The sequence below is a fragment of the Hippocampus zosterae genome, chromosome 2 (assembly GCF_025434085.1).
Source record: "Hippocampus zosterae strain Florida chromosome 2, ASM2543408v3, whole genome shotgun sequence".
Classification (NCBI taxonomy): Eukaryota; Metazoa; Chordata; class Actinopteri; order Syngnathiformes; family Syngnathidae; genus Hippocampus; species Hippocampus zosterae.
This window is the reverse complement of record NC_067452.1, coordinates 27,606,325-27,633,346: the sequence shown is the minus strand read 5'-3', so window position 1 is coordinate 27,633,346 and position 27,022 is coordinate 27,606,325. Positions and strand designations below refer to the sequence as shown.

The window sequence follows — 27,022 nt, the reverse complement described above, 5'->3', positions numbered from 1 at the left end:
CTGTGTTCTCGTCATCCACATTTTCCCATGGTGGTTTTCTGGACCAAATGAAAGAAACCAAGCCAACCACGTCATTTCATTTTAATTTAATTGAATGATTCCTTGTAAAACATCAACACACAGCAAAGAAAGAAATCCAGAGACGTGTGGCAAAGTATCAGCAGGCGCTCAGCAATTCTGAGGATGTGCGGAAGTTGGAACCAGTTGACATTGACAAACATTAACCTCCACATATGACATTGCATACTCCACGCAGTTACCTGGGTCAAAAGAATGCTCCCCTAGTTGGCTTTCATTTGTTGGCATATCAACAAGCAAGGACACTATCCGACCTTATTTCAAGACCATTTAAAGCACTTCATTTGAACAATTATAGAAATTGATTGTTTGTTCACATGGATGGTTGATGTATTTATTCATGAAGGTTTATTGAGTTAGATAATCTTGACTGCACAAGTTTATTGGAATCCTGCTCCTCAGGATCTTGCTGAGAACAAAAAATAATTGTATTGGGCTTTGACTTCAGTACACTGATATGAAGCCCGCAGACTAACACTCCCAGGACATCCTTTTCTAGAATGCTGCTTTTTTTTAGCTGCAGATACTGACCGGTTTGTTTCGACAACTGATTCCAGCTAGTTTGGGCTCACTGCTGTTCTCATCTTTTGAATGCAATGGGCATTTTTGTTCAACAATTTGCATGCTTCAAGTAGACCAACTATGATTTTCACAACGCATCACACATGCAAATTCAGAAAAACATTGATTGGCCTTTTGAGAATGCACAATGGACGACCCAATTAAATACACTTCATGATTTTCTTTTGCCCATAAAATAAAATCTTTAATTCAAAAAATTTATAACATGTTCTCATCCAAGACCTTGTGCTGCTTAGATCATCTTTCATTTCTATACCACAACTGCTAACTAACCAGAATGGTTAAGTTGTGCTGCAGTGGAATGAAGGTAAGCATTTGTTACTGTCATACTGGTGATGAAACTGTGCCACATGAATTCAACACCTGGAAATCTGTGCCCCCCCCCCCCCACACACACACACAAAAGATCAATTTGCAATCATTAATCTCGCAGTTCTGTGCTATTATACTTTGCTTCTGAAGAGGGGCTTGGCACCAGGGCCACAGTACTCATTGTAAATGAGTTTGAAGAGGAAAAGGTGAAAGAGTGTGATGAGCGAGGCCACACTGAACCAGAAGATGAAGGGCAGGCCCGGGTACCTGTTGGCCATGTGCTCCTCATGGTCCAGGATGGCCTTGAGGTGCAGCGTGTGGCGCAGGTCCTGCAGGTGGCGCAGGTCGGTGGAAATGTAAAGCATCGGGGTGATGGGCTGGGTCACCATGACCGGGAAGGTATGACCTTTGACCTCTGACGTCAACTCCACGGGCTCGTTAAGGCAGCCGGCCTCGCACGCGTACAGCTTGACGGGTTTCTCCTGCGGCTTGACGGACACGTGGAGGAAAGGCTTGCCCTCAGCGTCAAGCAGCACCGCCAGGTTGATGACGTCCTGATTGTAGTGGATCCCCCTCAGGGCGTAGCTGTTGTGCAGCACGTCCGGGTCGGCCTGGAACTGGAGGTGGTTCTCGGTAAACTGGAGTCCGCCGAAGCTGAGCGCCATGCCCTGCATGGCTCCGTGGGCGCCGGCCGCTACCAGCACCTTGCAGCCTCTCTTCTGGAGAGTCAGGGTCCAAAGCGTGACCAGCTGCAGTATCTGCGCCGTACTGCTCACCCTTTCGGGCCACAGGTTCTCGGCGTGCATGGTGGCATGGCCGCTGAAGCAGTGGTCGGCGTAGTTGAGGCTGGACTCTAGGCGGGCGCGCTCCTCACCACTCAGCCTGCGCTCCAACAAGGGAGCCGTCGTGGAGGACAGGATGTAGTAGAGGGTGGCATTCACCGTGCGGCTCGATGGCGTGTGCGAGTCCGTGATCTTTCTCATTTCGACGCCTACACAAAGAAGGACAATAGGGAGTTTACCAGATGCGGCATTTGTCAAGGGTAAGTTCCGGAATAGACCACAATGCTTTCTCAGAAAAGCGTGTTTCAGAATGGAAATAATTACTTATAGTTTATGGCAGTCCGACGTGTCATAAGTTGATGCTTTTAATTTACTTGTTGGCCTTGAAGCATTTTTCATACAAATACTTACTGTAATTATGACTTTTCTTCTACAGTAGCGTAGGTTCGTGGCAGACATCTTCCAACTTGCAAACAAATTCACTGTCATACTGACAAACTACCTACCTTGCAACCGACTGGTGACCATTTGGCTAAATACGGAGTTGTGATGTGACTAAATAAGCAGAAAGTGCTTGAAAAGGGCTACCTGAAATGAAGAGGTCCATCCAGGCCTGCTGGTGATCTCTGACCAGATCGTCCACACTGGACCTCAACAGCTCTCCCAGCTCTTTCTTGGCTCCATCCCGAAGGCTAGCAAATGTCTCCTCCAGCTTGGACGGCTCGATGGGCTCAGAAGTTCTCACAACAGACAAGATATTTTCAGTGTATTCGGATTTCTGAAAAACCTGGAATCTGCTGATCTTTTTCGTGACAACCACCACCACCATCATTCGGTTCTTCTCTAAAGGGACTCTGCCTGATGAGAGCACGATCGCTCTGTCCTCTACCTTGTCCATGCTGGTGGAGAATTTGCCACCAGAGTTGACGTCGTTGTAGGAGACCTCAAAGGTGGCGACTTTGTCGGAAGGGTTGTTGACGTGGATTCTCTGAAGATAGACATTGTGTCGACTCCTGTGGGTGAGAAACTCCTCTCTGATGGTGACGCAGTCCCGGAAAGACTGCGCGGCCTCAGGTGAGGCGCAACGAACTGACAGCACAGATCCTTTTCGGAACCACATCATGGCTGCCCGCGCTTCAGCCTGCTTCCCTTCGAGACGAATGTCCACAATGGGAGAATATTCTGTCTGATGGACTGGAGCCGAACCAGGCTGTGAAGACGACGCCACCCAGAGTTTGTTCGAGTCCGTGTCAATGAGGATATGACCGTTACCTGATACAAAGGGTGTGTCAAGTTTTTCCTGAGATGTGCTGTATAAACCCTCCCCGCGGTCCACAAGAGACTTCCATCTATGGATTTCCGCCTGGAGACACTGTCCAACCACCCCACCCGGCACACGCGAGCCACTAAAGATCGTCCACCTGCGCTCTGCTCCAAGATACCAGTAGAAAATGAGGAAGATCAGCAGTCCGATGAGAAGTCTTCTTGCCCAGCTGCTTGATAGCAAGCCGGGTAGCCCCTTCAGTCGTTGCTGGAGCCACATTGTTTGCTTTAAATGTACTAACAGTCCGAATACGTGAGCGTCACAAGTTTATCTAGTTACAAAGTCGCTGGCCAATAACATGTTTCCAAGTAGCTTCGCTAGCGACGGGCTACATTAGCCCGTCTCCGTAGCTTGAAGTTTGAAAGAAATCTGCAAAAAATGCCACGTTGCGCTTGCTTTCATACTCGTTACAAAAGGTAGTCTGACACTCACCAATATTTCACCTGTCAAGTCACGTGACGTTACTTTGATTTGACATTTCAAATATGTAATTATTGAGAAACGGCCGCCAACAGAGGTAACACTTCCGCCTTTTAGAAACGTCGCAAAGACACAAATCGTAAAGAGGGCAAGAAAGGCGTAATTATTGTCGTTGAAGGGGAGCGAGAGCGAAAATAGTAAACATTGCCATCTAGCGTATCGGGTGTTGCGGTGTTAACTTCGAATGTCGTTTTCTGTCCAACTAAAACCCACATTATCAATTTGGTGAAGAATAAGAATGTATCTGTACCAAAACAGCAATAATAATACAAAAATCTTGTTGTCAAAATATTTCATTTAGATAAAGTACCGTTTGTTAATACACTTATCGAGCTTGTTTGAAAAGGACAGACTGAACATACAATAATAAATAAATAACCTCTCAAATTTTAGGGGAGCTTGAACAGTGCATATTTTTTTAAACCAGATATACAATAAACAGTGGCGTTACTGTAACTCAGTCCGTATGCACATATTGAGATCAGGGAGTTGAGGCTTAGAATCCCGCTGCAATTGTAAAAATATGGAAATTGAGACTTTGTGTTACATATGCTAGTCTGCTTCTATTAAATGGCCATTGAGCAAATCACTCAACTTCACTTTGATCACATAACTCTGACATCTCTCCTGTACACACGGTAAATTGTCTATTTATGTGGTGTTGTGCAACATGGAATATACAGCGGAGTTTAACTAGATTTTACCATCCATTTTCAACCACTTTCTTGGTCAGGGGCATGAGGATGGTGGAGCCTATCCCAGCTGACTGTGGGTAAAAGGTACAGTATATCACACCCTTCAACCATTACCACTCCCATCCACACCTACAATCATTGAGCGAAAATAGAATAGGTACTCCAATTTCCTCCCACGTTCCAAAAACTTGCACCATAGTTTACTTGTTTACTCTACATTGTCCTTAGGTGTAATTGTGGGTGGCGTCCCGGTAGTCGAGTGGTTAGCACGTTGACTTCACAGTACAGAGATACCGGGTTCAATTCCACCTCCAGCCTCCTGTGTGGAGTTTGCTTGTTCTCCCGTGCTTGCGTGGGTTTTCTCTGGGTCCTCAGGTTTCCTCCCACATTCTAAAAAAATGCATGGCAGACTGATTGAACTCTCCAAATTGTCTCTAGGTGTGAGTGTGAGCGTGAATGGTTGTTCGTTTCTGTGTGCCCTGCGATTGGCTGGCAGTGTCCCCCGCCTAAGGGCTAGAAGACAACTGGGATAGGCTCCAGCACCCCCCGCGACCCTAGTGAGGATCAAGCGGTTCGCAAAATGAATGAATGAATGAATGTAATTGTGAGTGTGAATGGTTGTTTGTCAATGTGTGCCCGGCGATTGGCTGGCAACCAGTTCAGGATGCCCCCCCCCCCCCCAGGGCGCCCCCACCACTGCCCGAGGACAGCCGCGATGGATGGATGGGTGGATTCTTGTGGCATGAAACAATTCTGACATTTGAGCATATTTTTTTCCGGGCAGGTGGAAGGAATGCAGGGAACATTGTGACTAGCCAGCCCACGCTCGGCCTCTGCGTGCAGAAACTTACGTCCACTGGACAGCTGGGCTGACTGTCGAATATACACGGAGGTTGAATCAAATCACAGATTGTGTATTTAGCATGCCTGTGTAGAATCTCAGACATCCCTTAGGTCAAGGCGATCCACGAAGCATGAAGCTCTGATTTGCACTAGTTTGTTCTCAAACATTTGCGGACGAAGTGAGAGAAATAGAGTAACAGAGGGGGGGGGGGGGGGGAGAGCGAGAGAGAGGGAGAGAGATAGTCAGACAGAGAGAGAGAGAGAGAGAGAGAGAGAGAGAGAGACAAACAGACAGACAGACAGCGAGACAGACAGAGAGCAAGAGAGAGAGAGAGGGGGGGGGGGGAAGAGAGGGAGGAAGAGAGAGAGAGACAGACAGACAGAGCGAGAGAGAGCCAGATAGAGAGAGCTAAAGGTGGGGTGGTTACACAGCCGGGTCAGCGGGGAAAGTGATTCCGACTCAGTCCTGCCACACTCCATCCGTCTAAACAAGCGACTAATTTGACCATGAAACTTTCCTTGGTGTTGTTCTCCGTCCTTCTTATCTGCACACTCTTTCCTCTGCACGACTGCGACGAGCAGCAGCAAGTCCGAGAAGGTGAGACAGAAGCTGGGTTGCTGGTGTTAGTTACACTCTTATAAGTGGCAAATGGCGTCACGCGTGAAGCCACACGTCAGATTCAACAGGCGATACTGTAATGTATACTATTCAGACAATAAATGTTATCTTCTCCCTCGTGGTACCCGTGTTAATTCGGTCGCGATGCAGAGAAATCTAACATTTTGTTGATTTAATATCCTTGGCCAGGTGAAAAAAACAGTTGAGAGCAAATAAGGGAATTTTGTATGTTTGCGAGGACCCCCGTTTAAATAAAAAGTTGCTGGGTTTTCCACCGTGCCGCTGACGTGGATGGGGCTGTTCTTGTTTGTTTCCGCCTCACTTCCCATGGGATGGAACTTTTAGCGTGGAGAGGAACAGCCGGTGGAAGCTAATCATGAATTACACGAAAATAAGTGCGGTCCCTGGAATCGAGACATCGTCAGGAGCTGCAGAATGTTCGCGATTCACAACTACAAAAAACATGAACGTCTTGCGTGAAGTTTTAAGATTTAGCTGGGTCGCTCAATCCAGATGCAATCCGAAGTATTCGACCCCCACCGTAGATAACATTTTTGTGCAACAAAATGTACAGACTTGTGACAGTCTACGACGCTTAACATTAGTGTAAAAAAGCTTCACGTCACCTAATGTCAGAAAACGGCAGTCAATCAGCACCAAAATTTGTTTGGACATCGTTACCCGTATCGTTTTAACCTCTTAATATATAAGAACGATTGTCCCAATAGTTTGGATTTTATGGACGTTAAATCTTTTCTTCGACCTTCAATAAAAAGCAGGAGTCACCAACACATACCAGATGGCCCCCACAGGACTACTGGAGTAGCCTGCAAGCTTGTTCTGAAAATAGCAATACGGTTATGGAACACTGACGTCTTTGGAAATGTTGTAGAAGTAATCATTTGAAAATGCATACACTTGCAGGGATTTACTGAAATAGGACAATTATAGTTGTTTGTGTGGATATTGTTCTGGAAGATTCTACAGTGGTCATCACAGTGGCCTAATTTGAACAGCATAGAAAGAAATCTGATGGGATATTACCATTGACCATACAATACATGCATAAGTTCCTGAGGAACCAAAGGCTGGTGTCAAACATGCAGCAATCATACTGTAACTACATTGTACAGCACAGTGTTATACTAACTTCTAAAGATGCTTTTAATTAATGAGATGAATAATATTGACACTGCACTATATAGTACGGTACATTGAACGTGACGTTCTGTAAACCTCTTTATAAATGTTAGAGTAAAAGCTTCACATGAGTGTCATGGAGCGAGTATGTAGAATTTGAATCTTCAGATGCCACGATGAATTCCTATCTTAATTCCTCTTGAATGCTGTCATCCAGATCAAATTGTAGTTGTGACCGTCGCAACGAAGGAGACTGATGGCTTCAAACGTTTCATGAGATCAGCAAAACATTTTAATTACACTGTCAAGGTATGAAACCCTAACTTCAACATTGTATGCTGTATTACTGTATTACAACCCAACAAATAAAATTGCTTTGTCATTATTTGTGTGTTTACAGGTTCTTGGTCGTGGTCAAAAATGGAAAGGAGGTGACTACTTGTCCCCTGGGGGAGGTCAGAGAGTGCGAATTCTTAAAGCTGCCCTCGAGTCAATGAAGGACGAGAATAAAATCATTGTTTTTATTGACAGGTAATGTGTCTTTATTTTAATAATAAATATGTAATCTACAAATTTAGTAATGTCCCTCTTAACAGCTGTTGTGAAGGCAGGTCCTCCTTTTGGAAGTGAATGGAAATTTGGGTTGAATTCCAAACTGTATGACCTTGATATTCGAGTAAAGCTTCCACTGTATTCTGCATTCTGCTCTCATTGTTGTCACGGTAACCTCAGTGAAGGAGAAAATAGCGAAAACAACTTTCTTTTTTGTTTTTGTTTTTTTGCATGGGTTGGAGACTGGCTTGCACCACTGCTGTGTCAGCATCATCTTGTAAAACTTTCCTTCCTTCCACAGCTATGATGCGATTTTCGCATCAGGTCCAAAAGAGCTGCTAAAGAAATTTGTGCAGGCCAAACACAAGGTGGTGTTTTCCTCTGAGACATTGATCTGGCCCGACAGACATTTGGAGGACAAACATCCACATGTCCGGGAGGGCAACAGGTTCCTCGGCTCAGGAGGTATACTGCCCATTTTTTCCATGAGACATTTTGTTTTGTGTATAATAACTCATTTAGGATTTCAGTCTGAGGAAAGATGACTGTTTTAGCAGAAGTTTACAAAAAACAGTAGTGGTGTATTCACAGCTGGAGAGTAGGGTTTTTTTGTAGAACAAAAGAGGTTTTATAAGCACAAAAAAAGCAAACATGGTCGTGGTAATGAGCAACCGGTAGTTTCAAAGCTGCGTGTCTGAGGCGCACAGCAAGTTAGAGCGCCTCTTAACATGAGTTTATCGCTACGTGGTAATGAGCAACCGGTAGTTTCAAAGCTGCATGTCTGAGGCGCACAGCAAGTCAGAGCGCCTCTTAACATGAGTTTATCGCTACCCCTCAGGCTTTATTGGCTACCTTCCAAACATCAAAGAAATGGTTGCTGAGTGGGCAGGAGACGACGGTGACAGTGATCAGCTGTTTTTCACCAAGATTTTTATCAATCCTGAGAAAAGAGTAAGTCCTGTTTTTTTCCTTTTTGAGTCTTTTGTTGTTTGATATGGTGACAAAAACATTATTAATTGATGAGTAAAACCTCTATGAATGTCTTTTAGAAATCCATAAATATCACACTGGACAGCAAATGCAGATTGTTCCAGAACCTTCACGGAGCTCTTGGTGAGTGAAAAGACTTTTATTGTCCAACTGTGGTCAAACCTATTTCAACCAACCGATCGTTGACATTACTGTGTGCTGCACAACACACGTGGTGCACTGTGCTATTTACTGAATACAAGTGCTGTGTTAAAAATGTTAAGTGCACCTTTCCAATAACGCCTTGGCTTTTTACTGCCATTCTCAGTCGTATCCTAGAGAATCTGACACAAACAACCCATGCATCCCTTTTTTTTAACTCTCCTTCATGCAAATACACATACAGACCGTTTCCCTTGGAGGGCCGTTATAACTGAAACCAGATCAAGAAGTCAAGAATAACTGTTGATTCAACTCTTGTCTAAGTTACCATCATGAGAAGTTTGGTAACAAGAAAATGTTTCGAATATCTCTCTTATTTATTACATATGAGAATTAAAAATGTTGATAGACATTTTAGAAAACATCATGGAACTTGACATGTTTGATCTGTTTTCACGGGCCACCTAAAATGATGAGGCCCCAGATCTGGCCCCCGGGCCTTGAGTTTGACATAAGTGATGTAGAATAAAACACTTTAAATTAGTATTTAAAGATTTACAAGGCAGAATTTACACTTTTCGATGAACACTCTATTCATCACAGAATGTTAAAACTGTATGCATGAACTTACAGTAGAACATTATTAAAATCACCTTTTCATAAATTTACCCTCTCCTCGTATGCATCTAAGTTTTATTTTGATTATGATTTAAAAACTATCAGAGATTGTTGTGGCAAAAGATGTGACCAAAGAATCAATTGTGAACACACACAAGCACACACACACACACGCACTCACACACACACATTTCATATCTCGCACACATAGTCTGCTGTGTGGGTGAGGCGGGGATGACAAAGCTCCCCATTTTCGATATCCAACTGAATCAAATTGTACTGTCTGCTACGGACTTGTAAATGATAAGCACTTGTAAATGATATGCACTTGTAATTAATGTGTGTGTGGTGTTTCTAGACGAAGTGGTGCTAAAATTTGAGGATCGACGTGTACGAGCCAGAAATCTGCTCTATGATACGCTACCTGTCATCATCCACGGGAATGGACCGACCAAGGTACCGACTACAAATCGCTCCACAAGTCAGAACAATGCCATGACACACACATCTAACGATTCACACAGGAAAAAAATAATTTGGGCATTGTTTAACAATTAAAAGTATAATAAAGTTGCTTCTTTTTTTCATTGCAAAAAATTATATTTATGGTACCGGTAGCACTGATTAGGTTTTTCAAGTGTGTGTGGAACTATCAAACATGGTAGAATCAAAACAAGACATAGTAGGTGTGTGTATCTCTCCAGTAAAAGATGATTTAATATATCTTAACGTGGAATGGTTGGGTTCAGTTTGATGCACTCACATCTTTTAAAATTCAAATACATTTTCTTATTCAAATTGTAAAGCTGTAAAGGTTCTCAACCTGCTGCTGAACTTCAGTCGTGGACAGAAAAACTTTTTTGCCCTGCTCCCAATTTTGCATCGCTGACTCCAATGTCAGTTAGCGAGCCATGGGCAAGGAAATGATAGACTTAAAAATAAAAAAATCCGCAAAGCATAAACTGCCAAATGGCCACACATCTCTCCAAGTGATGCCTAAAATGAAATGGAAAAAATGACGCGTATCAAGACTTTTGGGACATCCTGTATGAGTGTTTTGAACATTGCACATCATGTGACAAATGTTAAACATTCAAAATAAGCATAAATTAGATCTATGGATCTATATGGGCAGTAAAACATGCTCTTTATTCAGAATGAATTGTACAGAGTAGGAGTTGTGTGAGCTACGACTGACTGCATTAAAGATCATCTATTTCCTTCTCTCTATGCTCCTTACACATGGTTCAGCATCGTGTTGTGCAAAGACAGGCTTCAAAGTAAAGTCATTTCCACAATCCAGTTAAACTTGCAAATGTTTTTGCTCACCTTCCCAATGTGCTGAGTATTTCATCGTTACCTAATCCACCATTTTCCTTGAGAAAAAAATCCTATCCATCAGTGTGATAAGAGATATGGCAAACATAGTTGAGATAAGCTCAAACAAGACTTTGCTTTCCAGCTTCAGCTCAACTACCTTGGTAACTACATACCGAACGTGTGGACATTTGAGACGGGCTGCACAGTGTGCCATGACGATCTACTCCCACTGAGGAACCTTAAGGTTGGCCACACGTTTTGGCCGTCGTATGAACTGAAAGACAACATTGTCCATTTTACCAACAAAATCTTGATATTATTATAACGTTCAATACCTTGCACTGAATATTGTTTTTTTTCGCACCATCAGGAAAATGAATATCCTTTGGTGGTGATTGGTGTCTTCATTCTGCAACCCACTCCATTTGTCACCGTGTTTTTTGAACGCCTCCTGAAGCTTCAGTATCCCAAGAATAGACTCAAGCTCTTCATTTTCAACAAGGTAACAGGACACAAATTAATCCACCAATTTGACTTTGTGACTTTGCTGCAGAGGAACATTGGTCACAGTTGCGCTGATAAATGGCCTCATGAATCTTTGAAAACATCTGGAAATCTTCCGGGCGGCACTGGTTAGCATGTAAGTCTGCCTCACAATACAGAGGTCCAGGTTTTGTATCCGGGCTCCAGCCTTCCTGTGTGGAGTTCTACTTGTTCCTGTGTGGGTATTCTTCGGGTATTCAGTTTTCCTCCCACACTCCAAAAGCATGCATGGCAGGTCGTTTGGGAAGTTCAAATTGTCCATAGGTGTGACTGTTAGCAGGGATGGTTGTTCATCTACATGTGCCCTGCGATTGGCTGGTAACTAGTTCAGGGTGCCCCCGCCTACTGCCCAAAGACAGCTGCAATAGGCTCCAGCGCGCATGCAACACTAGTGATGGAAATCTTCCATGAGAATAAAGCTCTCCGGAAAAGTTTTCCAGATATTCACTTCTATTTTTATATCTGGGTGTCAGAATGTACAGTATTACGCACCTCGAACCAGAACATAGGTAAAATCTGGGAATATTTGGATCATTACAGTGCTGCCAAATTTTGGAAAGTATTTACAGATACATGTCCTAAATAGAAGTCCGAACTTTATTAAACCAACTTTCTATTCATTTTACCGTTTGTAAAGTGACCTAGTTGCTAAAGTATTTTCATTCAGCAATCAATTTTGGTTTACTACACAATGCATTTTGGGGAGATTATCATCACACGTTCAAAAGAAAAAAGTGAATAATCTTTTCCATTCCAAATCCTAATGCACAATTTTTTCCTCCTGCTCTATACGTATATACGTCTACAAACGGTCACTTTTTTTTCTGCTCGAGGAACCCCATCACGAGCGTGAGGTCAGCGCTTTTCTCCAGGACCACAGAAGCCTCTATCTAGATGTCAAATTTATTGGCCCTGAAGAGGAGATGGAAGACACAGTTGCACGCAACATGGCCTTGTGAGTCACCAAGTCCCATTAACACTGGTCAACAGCTAATTTTAATCACAGATTGATTTATTTGTCCCAAAATGGAGTTTTGATTTTAAAGAATGTCTTTTTTTTCTATTACATTGGGGTTTTGAGATATTTCAATTTTTTGTTTTTAAGTTTGACCTATAAAAGGGTACACAAAGGGATTTAACCAATGCATTGTCATTTATAGCCATGACGTTTCAGAGAAAAATCCATCTGTTGCTGAACCTAACCCTTAATTCATGAATATTACGGAATATATTGCTATAATACATAGTATAATAATAATTATTATTATTATTATATATTATTATTATTATTCAAATAGGAGGGCAGATTCAGGATCAGCGCAAAAAATTAAGATCCAAGGCTAATGAGTCTACTTGCATCACCGCTTTTTAAAAAAAATGTGAAAAATTGTTTACCTGTGTAATTATTGCTGGTGTATACAAAGTGATGTGGGGAATGTATTTTTTTTCGTTCTCTGTATTTCAGCGATATGTGCAGGAAGCAGAAGGACTGTGACTATTTCTTCAACTTGGACATTGACGTTGCTTTGAAGAATGAAAACACACTCAAAATTCTCATTGAACAAAACCTGCAAGTATATTTATGGAAAAATGAATCATGATCACCGAAATGCACATGCAATATTTTTAATGCTTATATATTTAGTTGGGAGTTGTGGTTGAGGACGACTTTGTTATTCTAACACTACTTCAAATGCTCTTCAGGCCGATCGTAGCACCATTGTTGACGCGAACTGGCCGACTTTGGAGCAACTTTTGGGGAGCCCTGAGCGCCGATGGCTACTATGCCAGGGCTGAGGACTACGTGGACCTGGTCCAAGGACGCAGGGTGTAAGATGCTTCGCTGTTGATGAAGTTCACTTTTCTGTTGATATACTCGGTATGTGCTGTAAATTAAATGGATTACGGCGCTCATATTTGCAGGGGAATTTGGAATGTTCCATACATAACCAGCGTGTACTTGATGAAGGCCAGCCTCCTCCGCTCGGAGATCTCAGACGACGATCTATTTCATTCAAATTTCATGGACCCTGACATGGCCTTCTGCCAGCATGTTCGAAATAAGGTGCAAAAATACATAAAGAGCAATATTTAGCTTCCTGAAATATCTTCTGTCTTTTCCTCTGTCCTGGTATTGATATAAAGAAATCGATCAAAATTGCAAATCAAATATTTGTGAATAATCGAAGATTTTATTTCAAGGTCCCCCGGCATCCAGATGAAATGCATTTGGAACATAAATTGCCTTGCCTTTTTTTCCGCAGGGAGTTTTCATGTATGTAACCAACATGGACACTTTTGGACGCATCCTATCAACAGAAAACTATCAGACCAGTCATCTGCATAATGATCTGTGGCAGATCTTTGAAAATCCAGAGGTGAGAATCCATCAGCAGGTCCCAATGGGAGTACGCTGTCCAGTTTTATACCTTTGAAAACAAGTTCAAGTTTTTGTCTGTGTTTGATTGTGTATTTGACAGGAGACAAAAAAACCATAATAGATACCTATAAATCTTTGTGGCGGTATGTATTATGAAACATTCAAATATGCAGAGTTAGAGGTTGCATATGTTTGAAACTATTTCATACTTGTCCACCCCAAAACAATTGTACAAGATGAAAGTGTGGCAGTATTACTTGCGTTAAGAGTAATATAATAAAAACAGTAGCAGGTACAATATCCAATATCCTTTTTTTTTTTTTTTTTTTACAGTTAAAATTTTTTTTGTAAAATGTTTGCCACAATTGTTTAGTGGCCTGAAAACGATGCTTTGTGTTTATTTCAGGACTGGCGGGAGCGCTATATTCATGAGAACTATACTCACATCATGAAAGGAAAACCTGTTGAGACTGTGAGTTGTTAACAGATAGGCCAGTAGCCTTCTAAGTTCCTTTTTCCTGTGTGTTTAATCTCCACGTCTTTGTTATTGCGAGAAAAGTTCTTGTTTTTATTTAATTAATATTAGGATGGTTGAGACGATCAATGTAACTTTTTCCAATGTTGCAAAACCTGGCCATGGAATTCCTTCAGTGGCTTAGCTTTGCTTTGTCCTTTCTGTTCCCCAGCCTTGCCCAGATGTATACTGGTTTCCAGTTTTCACCGATATTGCTTGCAACCACCTGGTTGAAGAAATGGAACACTTTGGGAAGTGGTCAGGAGGCGGTAATGTGGTAATGTCACCATCCTTTTTCTGCTGTATCCAATAACAGAATCTCTAACCTTTGTTGTCGTCATGGATGCTGAAAGAATGCATTTTACTCTCGCTCTCTAATGAGCCAGTCCTCAATTGTAACTGGGCATATAACTAAGGAGTAACCTTTTCCTCTCTGATTATTTTTGGACTACCAGGACACTCGAATCCAGGGCGGCTATGAGAATGTCCCCACCATTGACATCCACCTGAATCAAGTCAACTTTGATAAGGAATGGCACCAGTTTTTACTGGAGTACATTGCGCCGATAACAGAGCAAATGTATCCTGGTTACCATACCCAGGTAAGACCTCAGACATTTTAGTGGAATAAATGAAGTGTTCAGTCCTACATGTGAGCTACAGCAGGAGCCGTGCAACCACAAAAACAGGAAATTGGATTTTGGTAAGGTGGCGCTTTGCATTCTAAAGTATTACATTCCATTTGCTGGGGTCTTAAGACTAGCTTCAGGATATAAATGGCAAGCTGTGCTGAAGCTATTGTGATCACTGGTATATTCCAGACCACCCACACAATAAGTTAATTCCATGATAGACAAATACCCTTTTAAAATACCCCCCGGGCGGGCCTGCTTTATGCATTAAGAGCTCATTTTAAAGGTCTTTAATCAACTTCCATCAATAATCATTCCGAAGGTACCAGTACTTTGTAGATACATAATTAACCTGTAGTCATCGCTTTCTGAAGGTCTAAAAGGCAGGATTACAGCAGGTCACATTCAATCTTTTTTTTCCCAATAATATTTTGTTATTCATGCATTCAAGAGACCCAACATCATTCACCCTGACCAGGATTAGATTCCCAAGGCCTGGTGTCCGAAGTCAGGGGTATTACCTACCCAACGGACCACCCAACCACCAACTTTTAACAAAAAAATCGTCTGTGCTGCAATGCTTGTGCTTCCTGTTGGTTCTTTCCGGTTTACGCATTCTCTAAGAAGAACAAAAAACAAAACTGTACCACTTTCTAGTGGTTGATAATGGAATTACATACACCTGATTTAAACGAACGTTACGCCACCGTAAAGTTATTACTTGTACAAAAGAAAATCCATGATATAGCAGGACTACAAACCCGGAACCTGAAATTTACTGTTAATTTTGATAAAAGCAGCTGCATCACCTGTTGCAAGCCAATCGGTTCCCTCCAATTTACTGTTGTGTTGACAAAACATGTCTCCTTCCAGTGCACTTCTCCCTTGAACTTCGTGGTGAGGTACAAACCCGACGAGCAGCCCCTGCTCGAGCCTCACCATGACGCCTCCACATTCACTATAAACGTTGCTCTCAACAGCAAAGATGTTGACTATCAGGTAAACGGAGGAGGAGGTGGCAGCCTTTAGAAGCCTCAGCAAGTGACGATGCGGGTGATGTTGCACCACTTTCCGCTTCCTCTCCTCCATCTGTGGGCCTGAATGTTGGATGTGGAAGCAGCCTTGAAGCTTGTCTTTATCGAGCAAGAATTGCGGCAGCCTACATACGCCCGACACACTCTCCTGGTGTGGCCACTCGAGCAGTTTCTATGTGAATGCTTGCATGACTTTCCTCCTTTCTTATGTGTGTTTGCAGGCTCATTTTGACTTGGCCTTTGTAGTTAGATATAAGCCCGATGAGCAGCCCTTTTTGAGGCCACATCATGACGCCTCCACATTCACTATAAACATAGCACTCAATCAGAGGGGGACTGATTACGAGGTGAGTGGCATCGGAGGTTGGTACAAATTGGACATTTTGATAAATTATGGATAAAATGTCCCAGAACATAGAACGAAAAAAAACCTGTCATTATACCTATGAGATGGGAGGGAATGGGAGGGAACCCCCCCCCCACCCCCCCGCCCACACACACACACAAAATAAGAATATCCATTATGTATTGATTGAATGGGAGCCATACAATTAATTTTTGGCCAGGGTCCCTCAAGAGCACAAATAAATAAATTTGTACTTCACTCGACAGCAGCCTTTCCTTGCCTCATCTTTTAAATGAGAAGGCAAGTCAAATTCAATAACAAGTCAATACAGTACCGTATGTTCTATGTGCCGCCACAAGTCTAAATGCGGCATTGTGATTAATATTGTTTTTGTGGAATATGAATTAAGAAAAAATATCTCCCCCTTTTTTTAATACATGTCAGAAGCTGCCATTTTGTCTTGTACTGCCTCTTGCAGTAGATCGAACACAACGTCACAGTGCCGAAAGGTTCAGATAAATAACCAATTATGGCTTACCTGTTTTCTGGGTTTGGTCATGTGACATTAGCAAGCTGAGTTCTTCGGCACTGTGATGTCATTTTCAGTCGACAGCAAGTGGCAAAATGGCTGCCCCCTGAGATGGAGGAAAAAAGGATGGGTTTTAGTGCTTGATTCATATTTCAGAAATGTAATAAGCACAATACCATCTTTAGACTAGTGGGGACGCGTAGAACATCCTATTTTAAAGAAAATGTTTGACTTGACTTTGACCCGTTTCAAAAGAAAAGGCAAAACCAAGGGATTTTGGGTAATCCGTGTGACAAAAATCATCAGAACGCACTCTCAAGATTGAATGAAATGAAGACACACCTCCTAGTTTTATTATATTGCTTCAAAATTACACACCATCAAAATATTGTTTGCATTTTAATCTCACTTTCATTTTTACATGACAAATGAATGTCAGAAAACAACTATTTAGATGTAATAAATAAAGGAGACTTGGTAATGCCTGCTGTAGGGTAGTACCTAGTTAGTACAGTCACCCAAGACTGTTTTCATGAAAAGAGGATCACCGTTCTTTGGCTATCATGTCAATCTACTGTACATTCCTGGTATTTCACACTTTGCCATTCCATTTTTTTCATTTGTGCATTCATAAGTTCATTCTCTTTTGCATGAATTATATGGTTGTCGTTGCATCCATCTCATTTCCCTGCATCTTCAACCTACTGGGCTATTTGGCAGAATGGTTTTCTTGTAATTAATAGCAGCTATAATGATATTGCATAGAATTGTGGTGGACTGTAACTGTGATACTGTACATTCATGTATATAGTATGTATATTTGTAGTTGCAATTTGTTCCGTCATGAGTGTGTTTTTTACAAATGACACAGGTAAAATCAAGGAACATCCTGTAAGTCAAAATTCTGCATGTACAGTATTTCCTGAGTTGGCGACCTGTTTTCTTAATCACTTAACTACCAGGTGCCACATCCATTTTGGACGAATAAACACTCCACCGCTAATAGATTTCTTTAAAAGAACTTTACACTGACATCACTGTGGTAAATTGACATTTCTGGGATTTAGTTGGGGAATAAGCAATACAACTACTTGTTATTTTAAAAATCCATAAACACGGCACTGTAAAGCTGAATTTGGTAAGGGGACTTAGAATTGGGGGTTGGTCTACCCTTCAGCGGGTGAATCAAGCCATACAGAATAATATACTGGAATACAGTAATACATTATACTTTGTATATAATTCCATACAGATATTAAAATATTAATGACTAAAATGTACAGCATTTTTACAAAGGATCCCATCTTCAAAAATGTGTGGTATTCTCTATAGCTGGATTTTTAAAAAGTGTGCCCAAGTGTGCCAATGCCAAAGGAACTCTTCTTCCACAACACTGCATGTGTGTATGGCTAATGTGTGACTGTGACCTCAGGGCGGCGGCTGCAGGTTCCTCCGTTATGACTGCTCTGTGGAGGCACCGCGTAAAGGCTGGGCCCTCATGCACCCTGGTCGCCTCACCCATTACCATGAAGGCCTGCCCACCACAGCTGGCGTCCGATACATTGCAGTGTCGTTTGTGGATCCCTGAACTTCCGCACATCATCAGGACCGACGCCTACACGCAGCATATTTAAAATGCATTGCATTAAGCATCACAGCAAGTGTTGGAGGCTTCTTAGCTTATTCACTTGACTTCACATGCTATTGTGACTGTCTCCAAGATGTGTATTTTTAAAATTCAAAAAAGGGAATTTGAGCCAGTGAATTTTACATTGTACATACGAGTGTTTGTGATCAACAGCCATACTGTCAGACCTATCACATATTTATTGTTTGCCATGCCTACTGCCCAATGAGAGCCAGGAGAGGCTCCAGCATGCCCACGACCCTCTTGAGGATAAGTGGCTCGGATAATGCATGGATGGAGGCACATATCGGGTGTGAATGTTGCCACTGAGAGTCCTGTGTCTGACATTTCAAAAGTATCATTTGCCACAAATGTCTTGCTGTCTTTTATTACCAAAAAAAACTATTTCTCAACAGCCACAATGTTCAAGTGTTGGACCTTTTTGTCTTCACTGTGTCAAAGATGATCGCAATAAAACATCTACTGTCAATCCTGATCGTGGAGTGTCGTCATTAAAGCACATATAGCACACTGCAAAACAAGAAATGTGTTTATAAAAGGCCTTCATATATAACACTACATCATTGAATATGGGATTAACATTGTGAGGATTTGGCAGGTTTACCAACATCATGTAGTAACACATACAGTACAATGTACTTTGTTTCACTGACTCTTTCATTCATATTTAAATAAGAGGTCAAGTAAATGACTTATACAGTGCTTTTCTACCTCGGGCACTCAAAGCACATTACACCGTTACCTCATTTACCTACTGATGATGCAGCATCAGGTGCAACTGGGGATTCAGTGGCTTGCTCAAGGACACTTTGACATGGTCACATTGGAACCCTCGACCTCTGAGTTGGGAAACAATTGCAGCATGACAACCTGCAAAATCTTGCAGCTACCAGAGGGGACTGACTAAAGTGTGCATGTGTGGCTTTAAAACCGGAAATGTATTTTTCAAATGTGAACTTTAATGAAATAACAGCAAATACAGCCAGAACAAGGAAATAAAAACAAAGGAAGAATGTTTATAAGCGAAATCGGTCAGAAAGGTTTGGAGACTGTGGGATTGTGAGTGGAACCTCACTCTTCTTCACCTCCACGCTCCTGTAGTGGCGAATGGGTTGCGCCTTGTGAACCTGAAAGGAGAAGGGGGCAACATCTGAACTACACGCTTCAGAGGACTTCAGAGGAGCCAAATGTTCAAAACACAGCAGTAAATGAGGTTTTAACCTACTAGACATGAGTGGGGACTTAATTTATCAATTAAAAAAAAACACATTTAAAACCCTGGGATAAACTCTGGAGTTTATCCCATGCTTTTCCCCTGAACCCAAAAAGCAAAAGTGACGAATTTAGTACGCACTTGTTGTTGTCGAAGGATAGCGAGATCCATTTTCTGCTTCTCTTCCTCCTCCTGCCGCAGTTTCTCTTTCAGAAGCGCTGCGACAGCCTCCTTCTCACAAAGATGCTGGTGAAACTCATCACGGTTTCGGGCACGACGCTCTGTTGCCAGCTCAAAGGACTCTACAACTGTGGAAGAATAAAGTCTGCTGGTAAAGTATTGCTTAATGTTCAGCCACCTCCTCTTCATTCAAACCTTATGTTGGGAGTCACAAAAACAGATCATCTCACCCACTGCAGGGCGATCTTCCTTTTTCGGCTGGAAAGGTTCTTTTTGGGTGACTTTGTTCGGCCTGGCTTTAAATGTTGCCGTCTCCTTTATTTTTTTCTGCTCCTCTTTTATCTACCCCAAAACAACAAAATAATTTAAAAACTAACAAATGTCAGTACAATAGATAATGTTGATGGATATCAGATGTAGGAACCTTGCCAATTGATTAACTTAAACAATAAGGTAAAAAAAATGTAGAGTGATCCCACAGAGTTTACCAAGCAGGATTTCAGGACAAAAGATTCTTCCATCCGAATAAACACAGCAGGTTTAACTGTTCATTTTCCCCGATGGTGGACTAAGGAATTATTGAAAACCGTCCAATGGTCCCAATATACAGTACTGGTAAGTATTAACATACTACAGTTTCACAAGTGGTTAATGAGCAATTGAACAACCAAAAGATTTGAGAATTAATGACTGCGTGGGTGAATAAAGAGTGTTTGCCGCATATCTTCATATACCATTTGCTCCAAGCGGTCACTCTTGACTGTACCGCGTTCATCCAGCAGAAGTCTGAAGGGCTCAGGCTTCGTGGGTTCCAGCTTCTTCCTTTCAGGAAGACTAACTTTGTCAAAGTGTGGCAGTGGCTGAGCCTTGAACAGCGGAACCTGGAGGTGACATTACGCCCTCAAGTTACGCTTGACCTCAAGTTACGTAGGACCAAATGGCTAATCCATCTCACCTCCTCCTCCTCCTGCTGCTGCTGCTCCTTGAAAGCCTTAAGTTTTTTCCTCGCTTGTTCCCTCTGCTCAAAGGAGAAAGGACACACCTCTGTGTGTCTCTTGTCCTGCAGCATGGGCTGGAATGGCGTGCCAAATTGAGGAACCGGGGTATGCTTGATTAAAGGGAGGGGCTTCACCTGAAAAGACGGTTCATTGTCATTCCATATGGGATGCTAAAGTGATTCCATTGAAACACTGTACACAAGGTCCTCACTTCTTCGGCTTTCACATCAATATGATGATCTTTCTTTGTGAGAGTGAAGGCCGGCGAATGCGCCAGAGTTGGTTGCCTCACTTTCTTCTCTGGCACTCCCTGTTGACATGTCAAGTTTGTGTACTCCTTAATCACAAAACAATTTCAAAGGGCTACTCAAGCATAAAGTTGACAAATATCAGCGACATCCACTGATCTGAAGTCCAGTTGATACACCGGAAATACTCAATGTTTTTCTGAAGAATTTGGACTCACCACGACTCCTTCCAGGATTTTCTTTGGCAGTTCTTGCGCTTTGAAAGTGGACTGTGGCTCATCTTGGGACTTGGTATTCTGCCTCTCCTGGAGCCTCTTTTCAATGTGCATAGTGAAAGCCTCTTGTACAGTGGGCTCCTTCACCACCGGCTTCTTCACAGTCTCTCTTCTCTCAAGAATTTTTTTGTTCAACGCTTGGGCCTTGAAAGTTGACCTTTTGAAATGCAGTAACAGACTTACTGAAAAAATGTATTTCTAACATAGGTGTCAAACACATTTAAAGCCAATACACTAACCATGTAAACATATTTAAGCACAAAAACAAAATCTCCAAGTTTATACACAATCATGTATTTTGTGTCCATGCGCTTAAATATTCTCCTTTACCCTACCATACGAAGATAAATAAAATACACACCTGGGATTGAATCCTTAAAAGAGAAATGTGTCCCCTATTTAAGTGGCTTGGCTTGATGGGGTGCCATGTGACATCTTGTCATGTGTGAGTGTGAGCAGTGATTGACAGCAGCTTCTGCTTGAGTGTACTAATGTGTTTTTCTACTGGCCTCTCTGCATTCAATAAATGGCTGAAAAGTGCGTCAAAGACTGAGCTTCTCTTTTCCCCACACGTGAGGGCAGGACAATAAGTAGTGTGTAAAAAGGTATTTAAAAATGGTAAAACTACTTGAAAGCTCAGACAAAAGTGAAATGAGTGCTTTTCTTACTTGTTGTGTTCCTCTTCAGCCTCCAGTTGAGCACTGCTCTTAACAGTGGATGGTCTGCTCCTCAGTCTTGTTGCGAACTTTGGCGACTGAGGCCGAGTGAGTTGCAGTCGTTTTGCCTTAGCTTTGGGCGGGCCTGTTAAAGTTTTTCATCTCTCACAAAGCCACTCAAGAAATACTGTACAAAAAAAAAAAAAAAAAGGTCACACCTTTCGCTCTTTCCTGCCGACTCAGCTCACGGAAGCGTGGAGGCGTTCGAGTCTGTAACTGCATTATATGCTCGGCCACTGGTACATAGGGGTTTTTGGTCATCTTTTGCTTGTTGCTCCTTAGAAGCCTCCCAGGTCTGCCTGCACTGTAACCACTGAGCACATCCACCTACCCAAATAAATGCAAGATTATGAGATGCAGAGTCCAAGACTGCGAACAAATTGGTCACGTACGCGATCCGTTTTTCAGCATGCGCGAGTCAGAAACAGTCATTCATCTAGTTGAGTTTGTGCAACTGCATGCGTTTCAATGCTCCTACGAACATAGTCACTGTATTAGAGTGGTTCAAAATTCCACCCTCTTTCAGTCTATTAATAATAATAATACATTTTATTTGTGGGCGCCTTTCTAGAAACTCAAGGACACCTTACAACAAGCAGTTAAAATCACGAGTTCAATGTTAAAAACTACATCAAATAAGAAGAAAAAATACAACAAAAATAAATAAATAAAATAATGGCTTTATGGTCTGAGTGAATAGGCTTGTCGAAACAGATGTGTTTTGAGGCGGGATTTGAAATGTTAAATTAAATTAAAGTTTCTGCATTGTGTGCATGCCAGCTTCTGTGGACTTGCACATGGACCACAGATGCACACACGCATGTGTATTTGTAATTCAACCCGTGACACCGCAAGAGAAGGGTAGGGGGTTAAAAAAAAACCTCCTGTGTTCAGCATCCATTCAATGGAAATATCAGCGGATTGACTCAAAGCAGGAGTCCTTGTAAATCCTTCGGCACAAAAAAAAAAAACTTCTAAAGTAAGTACATGTTTACAATGTATGGGAGAATGACAACAATGTCTCCATGCACATAAGAGTGTGACAATGTGTGAAGAGGATGAGTCTATTTGCACCAAGACAAATGAAAGTCCCCTGATGGGCCACAGTGAGAATAAACACACTCATACCAAAAGGTAGTGTGTTTCCATACATCACAATACCAAAATTTCTCTAAAAATGAGTAGTGACATATTTATGATTTGATGGATACATTTTACCATATAAATCCATGAGCAATCTTAATTAGTAATAGATACAGACATGCATGTTTAGTCACCACAACAGCGACCGGTAATTAAACTTCATCAACATGTATGACATGGAAAACACCTTCTCTGTTACTTACTGATGAAGATTCTTCTTCAGGTCGACTGTCAGATGAAGTCAATTCCTTTTCTGTATCACAATTTTGTTCTTCATTGTTGACATCATGGCTTGATTCCACATGATTCTCGGTCCTGCTTGAGAGTTAAGCGTCACAGTAACAACATGATGGCTTCTATTGGTCCATCTTCTGATAGTACCAGTTATTTATTCATTTTTTAGCTCTCTGATCGGCTCCAAAATCCTGGTCGCGTATAACCAATTAACGAATAAACAAATCACAATCCTTGTGTATGAGACAGGACTGTCGCAGAATTGTTTATGTTATTTATTCCTTTGTTGTGTGTTCAACCCCCCCCAATAGAATTTTGTGATTTCCTAGCTTGATTTTCTGTTCTGGTGGGTTATTTTCGATTTTCTTTGTATCACTGATGTTATTGTTAATATACATTTTCAGAGGCGGTCCTTGAATGCCCCTCGAGTCGAACAACAGAAGAGAAGGCACGGAGACTAAGAAGGATGTGCCTGTATTGAGACTGTGAAAAGCATTAAAAAAGTAGACGTCTTAAAAACCAACACGACAGCTCTCCTTTTTCGGAGCTCCAACACTTGTTTTTCTGCCCTGTACTTCCTTGGAACACGGGAAAGATCATTTACATATTGCTGGCATCTTGTTGAAATGTACTTTGTAACAATTTGGTGAATTTCACACTTTTTCCAGGAATCTACAAGTATATTGTTGGTCAATCAACTCCATAAAGAGAACACAAGTATCTCTGTATTTTCCATACTATCAGCAGCTCCTCTTTCCCCCCCTAACTTTAAAACCTACGGTTTTGAATGAAACACGGTTTATAGATTTTTACTGATGAGCTCCAAGCCGTCAATAGATTTACCCATTCTTGTTACATCTGACCAATTAAATTAACGAACATGTCACAGTGGGCCAATGAAAGTGTCCGAGTCCACACTCAGACTGAATACTCCATCAATATGTCCATGGGCATGTGTTTCTGCCCTTTGGTTACGACCGAATGCAACATGAGAAAATTAAGATGAAATGGCACTTACTTTTTAGATTTTTTGGGGTCTTGAGAAGACAAACCAACAGGCCTCTTACGCTTTGAAACCCTAATAGAACAAATTTGAGTCAATTGTAACAGTAGCATGGACACATCATTCCAGCTACAAGAGCCCAAAGTCTCGGTGGTCCATAATCATGCAGGCATTAAACAGGCACCTGCGTGGTTCATCTCCCTTCTGTATCTTTGCTACTGCACCGCAGTCACGTGGTGTGGAGTCAGCAGCCTTTGAAACTGAAAATCACACACAATGTTCATATTTAAGAGAATTCCATGAATTCTATGGGGTGCACATAAGTATTGCACATAAGGACTAAGTGCATCGGATTGAAGTGTCTCTTTGAGCATTTGCATTCCAAGCATTGGGCATGTGTCATCTTTCATTTTAATGGTGTACCCCAGAAGGGGAAACTATCAAGGCATCCCACACTGTTTAACATTAACGACATCTTCACACTTAATTGAGGTGCACCAATGAGTTAAAAAGATAAAAGTTGATATTTAAAAGTGTTAATCATGAATTTTATCATTAATTAATAAAATTAAAAACCAATTTGGTCAGAGGGGAAATACTCTGTGCCTTGTAAATGACTTGCACAGGGCATCAAGGAATATTCTCCCATTTGCACAAAAGTCAATTTCTTAGGCCGCAATTCTCCCTTCCAGACTTCTTACCATGCAGACCACAGAAATACTGCATGTGCGCAACCACCAAAGAGACATGATACGGTGAAGTCTGAGGGTACCCCTACTTTCCAGAAAATGTTTTCATGAGATGTGAAGTCCACAGATTTCCATTTTGGAAAATGTGTTACTTTGTGAAAGGATTTTACATCAAGGATCTGGAAGTTATGTTTGGGCGGCTCATCTCCATGCTAACTTTGATGACGCAGGCATTTTTAAATAAATCCAATAAAAGCGATTTAAATCAGAAAACTGTGCTCATAAACGGAATGAAGAGACCCAAGCAACAATATTGGGTGTTTCTTTGAGAACCAGAGCACAATTACTCTGTCAAGAGGTAATCAGCATAAACAACATCAACAAACACTAACCAGCATCTGTTACGGCAATTCTCATTGGGCCAACAGTGGCTGTGTGTTTAGGTGTTGCATGTGGCTGATCAACAGCTTGGCGATCTGCAGAAACAAGTCAAATTTAGATTAAGAGCAAGATAACAGACAGAAACAATATTCTAATTTTATATACAAGTCCGTTATTTCGCCTATGTAAGGAGATATACATATTTTCAAAACTGTTTGCCTCTTAAAATTTGTGTGGACGAGTCAATCGCAGTGAGTTGAGATCGATGGAGAAGATTTATTCATATTTATTTTCAGAGCTCGACTAACGACTAACCACCAACCACCCAAAATAGCGGTAGCACCCCTATTATCACAGTTTTATATGAATATAAATAGGGATATTAATTACGGATGAACCCTAAATTCAGGTCAAGTGTTTGTTTTAATTCTCGACTGTAAAGTGAATGTTCTGAATTTTGCCTGAAGTAGATTAATGGTCTTGATATTGGTTTAATAGAATATATATGAAGTAGTATTGCAAGTACTGAAAATGTGAGTACCAGTACTCGTACCAGTATCAGTCGGGGGGGGGGGGGTCATCCGAACCATTCATATTTCGCCTTATGATTGTCAGCTGATGAGCATAAACACAAATATAGCCAACCAAAGGCGTAACCCATTTAGGATCGCAAGTTTCTGCCGTCAACTGGCCAACCGTCGGTCGTGGTTTGTAAAAGAATATTAACAAGTCCTAGTGAATGCTTACCGAACCATTCATCGTCGCAAGGCTCGTTGGCCAACTGCTTGAAGTCGACGACGTGGGAAGGCGCGTCGAACTCGTATCTGCCCGCTCGATCACGCAAGCAGTCATCAGCCATTTCGACAAAAGTGCGTATACACTCACCGAACAAAACAGCCTAAGAAGTAAACAAAATGTAAATTGGTCGCGGACCTGAGCAAAGGTTGGTTAACGAATACACACAGAACAGCCGAGCTGTTCCAAGAAGCTGATGGTATGGTTGCACTAAGAAAACGTTTCTTGAAGTTGAACTAGTTACAACGTCTTCGGGGTCTTTATTTTCAGCGCGGAGTTAAAAGTCCTAAAATATCCTGTAATATACCATAAACACTTACCGCTTGCGCGTGTCCGCCAGAGACCAAGCGCGACTAAGATTGAGTTTGGGCAGTAACTGTTAAGTGAAAAATGTAATGGCGGTGTTTTTTTGAACTGTCCAATCGCTGACTTTGTGCTTGTCACTTCGACGCTTATTGGTTCACAGTTCTCACCAAGTCAACTTTAACAGCGCCCTCTACCCAGGAAGTCGCAGAAATTGCTGTACGCCTTTTTCTGAGCAAAATAAAACAAGCAGGCGAGTGAAAATTTATTCTACTGCAGATTTATTCAACGGTTAAGATCAAGGATACTAAATTTAAAACTCTTTCTTCACAATAAATATATTCGCTTTTTTTTAGGAGGGAAAGGCAAGCAGTGAAGCGACATGCGTTCTCTTCAGATGCTATTGATGTCATCACTGGAAAGGAGATTCTGCCTATGACTAAGAGCATCAAACTGTTCGTAAAGTTCGCGCTAACGAATGAAGTGATAGATGTTACTAGTTATCAATGATGATGTATACAGTATTTAAAACCTGAATATTTATACTTGCATATTGGGGTGAGCCTTATAGAGGCTAAAAGTTCACAACTCACACACTACATGTGTTACATTATCAATAAAAACACTGCGTCGAAATTGTAATTTGGTCCTGAAATATCAAAAGGTTCTCACATAGCAAAGACATTTGGCCCAGATGACATTGCGTCGGCATTGGCATCAGGCATATGGGCCGATCATGGCT

The 27,022-nt window shown here is 41.8% G+C and overlaps 3 protein-coding genes across 8 annotated transcripts; 1 reads left to right on the top strand and 2 right to left on the bottom strand.

Moving 5' to 3' along the window:
- Positions 1-71: 71 nt before the first annotated feature.
- On the bottom strand, positions 72-3,637 carry kiaa2013 (KIAA2013 ortholog). Its single transcript, XM_052053847.1, has 2 exons — positions 2,343-3,637; positions 72-1,963 (listed from the first exon to the last, which is right to left on the bottom strand). Exons 1-2 carry the CDS (start codon positions 3,295-3,297, stop codon positions 1,104-1,106), a joined length of 1,815 nt encoding a protein of 604 aa, XP_051909807.1. The 5' UTR covers positions 3,298-3,637; the 3' UTR covers positions 72-1,103.
- A 1,787-nt stretch (positions 3,638-5,424) lies between these two features.
- On the top strand, positions 5,425-18,577 carry plod1a (procollagen-lysine, 2-oxoglutarate 5-dioxygenase 1a). Of its 3 annotated transcripts, none has more exons than XR_007961559.1 (19): positions 5,425-5,694; positions 7,073-7,164; positions 7,256-7,386; positions 7,709-7,872; positions 8,246-8,358; positions 8,457-8,520; positions 9,515-9,612; positions 10,619-10,720; positions 10,847-10,978; positions 11,853-11,974; positions 12,485-12,589; positions 12,724-12,849; positions 12,943-13,084; positions 13,284-13,397; positions 13,806-13,871; positions 14,086-14,190; positions 14,369-14,515; positions 15,419-15,926; positions 17,887-17,990. XR_007961559.1 is itself a non-coding variant. In XM_052059601.1 (19 exons), exons 1-19 carry the CDS (start codon positions 5,604-5,606, stop codon positions 18,040-18,042), a joined length of 2,196 nt encoding a protein of 731 aa, XP_051915561.1. In that variant the 5' UTR covers positions 5,425-5,603; the 3' UTR covers positions 18,043-18,577. The 3 variants fall into 3 exon arrangements, 2 of the variants coding, with proteins under 2 accessions (XP_051915561.1, XP_051915562.1); XM_052059601.1 differs by having other exon boundaries at positions 15,801-15,926; positions 17,887-18,577; XM_052059602.1 differs by having other exon boundaries at positions 15,419-15,544; positions 17,887-18,577.
- Positions 18,578-18,618: 41 nt separating this feature from the next.
- tpx2 (TPX2 microtubule nucleation factor) lies at positions 18,619-26,431 on the bottom strand. 4 transcript variants are annotated; one of them, XM_052059603.1, is made up of 15 exons: positions 26,298-26,431; positions 25,930-26,080; positions 25,194-25,277; positions 24,297-24,372; positions 24,128-24,187; positions 23,079-23,193; positions 21,891-22,059; positions 21,685-21,817; positions 20,960-21,173; positions 20,705-20,830; positions 20,451-20,627; positions 20,230-20,376; positions 19,726-19,837; positions 19,457-19,623; positions 18,619-19,229 (listed from the first exon to the last, which is right to left on the bottom strand). In XM_052059603.1, exons 2-15 carry the CDS (start codon positions 26,039-26,041, stop codon positions 19,119-19,121), a joined length of 1,803 nt encoding a protein of 600 aa, XP_051915563.1. In that variant the 5' UTR covers positions 26,042-26,080; positions 26,298-26,431; the 3' UTR covers positions 18,619-19,118. The 4 variants fall into 4 exon arrangements, with proteins under 4 accessions (XP_051915563.1, XP_051915565.1, XP_051915564.1 ...); XM_052059605.1 differs by having other exon boundaries at positions 20,705-20,803; XM_052059604.1 differs by having other exon boundaries at positions 23,079-23,190.
- Between the last annotated feature and the right edge of the window lie 591 nt (positions 26,432-27,022).